Below are 2,626 nucleotides of genomic sequence, written 5' to 3' on the forward strand. Positions count from 1 at the left end.
CGGATGAGCTAACGGTGCGGTAATCTAGTCGATCGGAAGTGCTGATAAGCGAAGTGCACTCGAGTTTGCTGCAAACAGTGGTGCATCGGAGCATCCCTGCACTTAACCCGGTAAGTGGCTGTATGTGTGACCAGCAAGACGCACACAGTCTAATGCAGTTCCCTGATTCCCTCTCGCTCGGTTTGAAGTTCACCCTAGGCCTGGGGGGTTGTTTTTGTGCGGTTATCGGTCTGGTTCGCCACACGGATGCTGCTTATTATTGGCAAATGGGCTTGATGGTAGTTGTGGCCGTATTACCACTCGGACTAACCTTCACCGTGATCGGCCCGTGATAGTCCGGCCAAGCGTAGTGATAGAGTGCCCCGCTTCAGTGTGTCTTATCGGTGTTCCGCATTGTATTGGCGTGGACTGAAACTGAGCGCGGATGTTAGTGTTTTACCAGTTACCGGCCGGTACAGTGATGCAGGTAGACATTGGACAGTTCTTTGCCGAGCACGACATCGTGCCGGTGCTGATCGACCGTGCACCGGACGCGTTCGCTAAGGTGGTGTACCGCGCCAAGAAGCTGGTGGACGCCGGCAAGGAGCTGACACCGGCGGAAGTGCGGGATGAACCGAAGGTGGAGTGGTATGCCGATCCGACCGCACTCTACACGCTCGTGATGATTGATCCGGACTCACCGAGCCGTATGGAACCGTGGAACCGGGAGTTTGCACACTGGCTTGTTGGTAACATCCCCGGCCGGCACGTACAAAATGGCGAGACGTTGTTCGACTACATTCCGGTATTTCCCCGGTCCGGGGTAGGCTTCCACCGGTACATCTTTCTCGTATTTCAGCAGCAATCATGGAACGACTACTCGGAAGTACCCCGCACCTCGAACAAGTACGTTTTGTGGCGTGGCTTTGTAACGAGGGCTTGTGTGGCGTGTTTTTACTAAGTACAATATCTTTCGTTCACAGAAATCGAACGCCACGGATACGGTTCAGTACGCGAGATTTTGCCCGTCGTTACAGCCTAGGCAGTCCAGTGGCGGGCAATTTCTTCATCGCGCAGTACGATGATTTTGTGCCGGTTATACTGGCCAGATTTCCGGCATCGGATGATTACTAAATGTATGACCGGAATACTTCAAACAGTGTGCAGTGTGCACGGTCAAAATTTAATTACTGGAATCAAAATCAACAACGCCACCAACACTACAACCGCCATTGCACTGCGTAATGAAGTTCAACGTTACAAAAACGGTACACGATCAATGATCATCAAAACTCAATTAAACAACGCCACTCATTGTACTGTCAAACGGTCGCCTTGTTTACAAATCACCATTCGGTACCTGTTACTGTACGTTTACAGATTCGCCAATCCTGATTGTGTTCAACCACTTGGCCGAAAGGCACAGACACGCGCCTATACGACCGGCAATGACCTTCCAATGTTGACCGACCGGCTATACATTGCGCCTGTGATGTTGTTGTTGGCGACGTACGCTGCTATGCGTTAGATCCGCGAAAGGGCTGCAAGCGTTGAAATATTAAAATCATTAAACCCTTTAATCCCGGGCGCTCGAATAAATATTGACCTGGCGCTGACCCTCCTCCCCCCCAGCTTTCGGGGTTGCGACCGGTTCGCGCGTTCGTGATGAAAGTATCGCTTGTCAAAGTGTATCGCCTGCGGGTATGGGAAAATCTCCGCACAAAGGTAATATAGCCAGAGATCGTAAAAGCTAGCGAAAGAAAGAGTGCGCCTACTTGTGATGTTTTAATTTGATGAATTTTAATGGTTAATTTGCTGAATACTGTGCTGGAGTTGAGGACGGAAGAAGTTTGCTGCGGAATGTATCCAATGTTCGTCCATGTTCGTCTGTACAGTACAGCCACTATTAAGCAGATTGAATTACGACGGATGAGTCAGACTTGCAAAAACGCGCTACCCTTGGTGCATTACAGACGAGCTGGAAGCGGTTCCTGCACTACCGGCCACAGTCGCACCCGGAGAGGAAAAGTTGCTCTACGTTGCCATCGCGGGGTTCTCTGGTACTTTCGCGGTGTGGAAGTGATGACGCGTTTGCTTGCTTCTAACTTCAACCGTGAAGGTTATTTGGAGTGTGCCAATGTTTCACGGTAGCACTCCATTTTGAGGCCGAGTTGGGAGCACCGTTTGGGGGGCGATGGTGAGATGGGCAATGGACGTGGTTGAAAATTGCATCTGATCTCGTTGCCTAAACCGTGTAAGGGAATGATTGAATTTGTGTAGCCATAGCGCGGGACATGCTACCCTGACGCATTGATGCTGTGGTACGAACATGGAACACTGTGGTGTTATTCTGCTTCTGGTGGAGAGTGATGGATATGCATAATGTAATTTAGCAACTGTTGTGGACGTGTAGGTCAAATGTTGCATACATTTCGATGCAAAACATTGCTGGAGCGTCTGATGGGAAGGCGAAAGTCACACCTTATATAGTCAGTTATATCATCATTGTAGGATTTTGATGATACTTTTTGTTGCAATATCACAATGTTGCTGTGTGAAGCTTTATTTCGGTAAGATATTAAATACATGATAGAAAAAGAGGGCGAAGCAGTACAATCCTTATTTTTAAAATATTAAAAATTAAATG

The 2,626-nt window shown here is 48.9% G+C and overlaps 1 protein-coding gene across 2 annotated transcripts; it reads left to right on the plus strand.

Annotated features, from left to right (window-relative positions):
* Window positions 1–460: 460 nt before the first annotated feature.
* LOC128297814 (protein D2-like) lies at window positions 461–1,694 on the plus strand. 2 transcript variants are annotated; one of them, XR_008287250.1, is made up of 3 exons: window positions 461–885; window positions 963–1,295; window positions 1,360–1,694. XR_008287250.1 is itself a non-coding variant. In XM_053033514.1 (2 exons), the coding sequence occupies exons 1-2, from the start codon at window positions 461–463 to the stop codon at window positions 1,111–1,113; spliced, it is 576 nt and encodes a 191-aa protein (XP_052889474.1). In that variant the 3' UTR covers window positions 1,114–1,694. The 2 variants fall into 2 exon arrangements, 1 of the variants encoding a protein (XP_052889474.1); XM_053033514.1 differs by having other exon boundaries at window positions 963–1,694.
* The last annotated feature ends 932 nt before the right edge of the window (window positions 1,695–2,626 follow it).

This window comes from Anopheles moucheti, chromosome 2 (assembly GCF_943734755.1).
Source record: "Anopheles moucheti chromosome 2, idAnoMoucSN_F20_07, whole genome shotgun sequence".
Lineage (NCBI taxonomy): Eukaryota > Metazoa > Arthropoda > Insecta > Diptera > Culicidae > Anopheles > Anopheles moucheti.

What these genes read in the sequence shown, in the direction of transcription:
- LOC128297814 (XM_053033514.1), top strand. Translation starts at nt 461, where the DNA reads ATGCAGGTAGACATTGGACAGTTCTTTGCCGAGCACGACATCGTGCCG. An exon ending in GTACCCCGCACCTCGAACAA is followed by an intron (nt 886 to 962) that starts GTACGTTTTGTG and finishes TTTCGTTCACAG; the next exon opens with AAATCGAACGCCACGGATAC.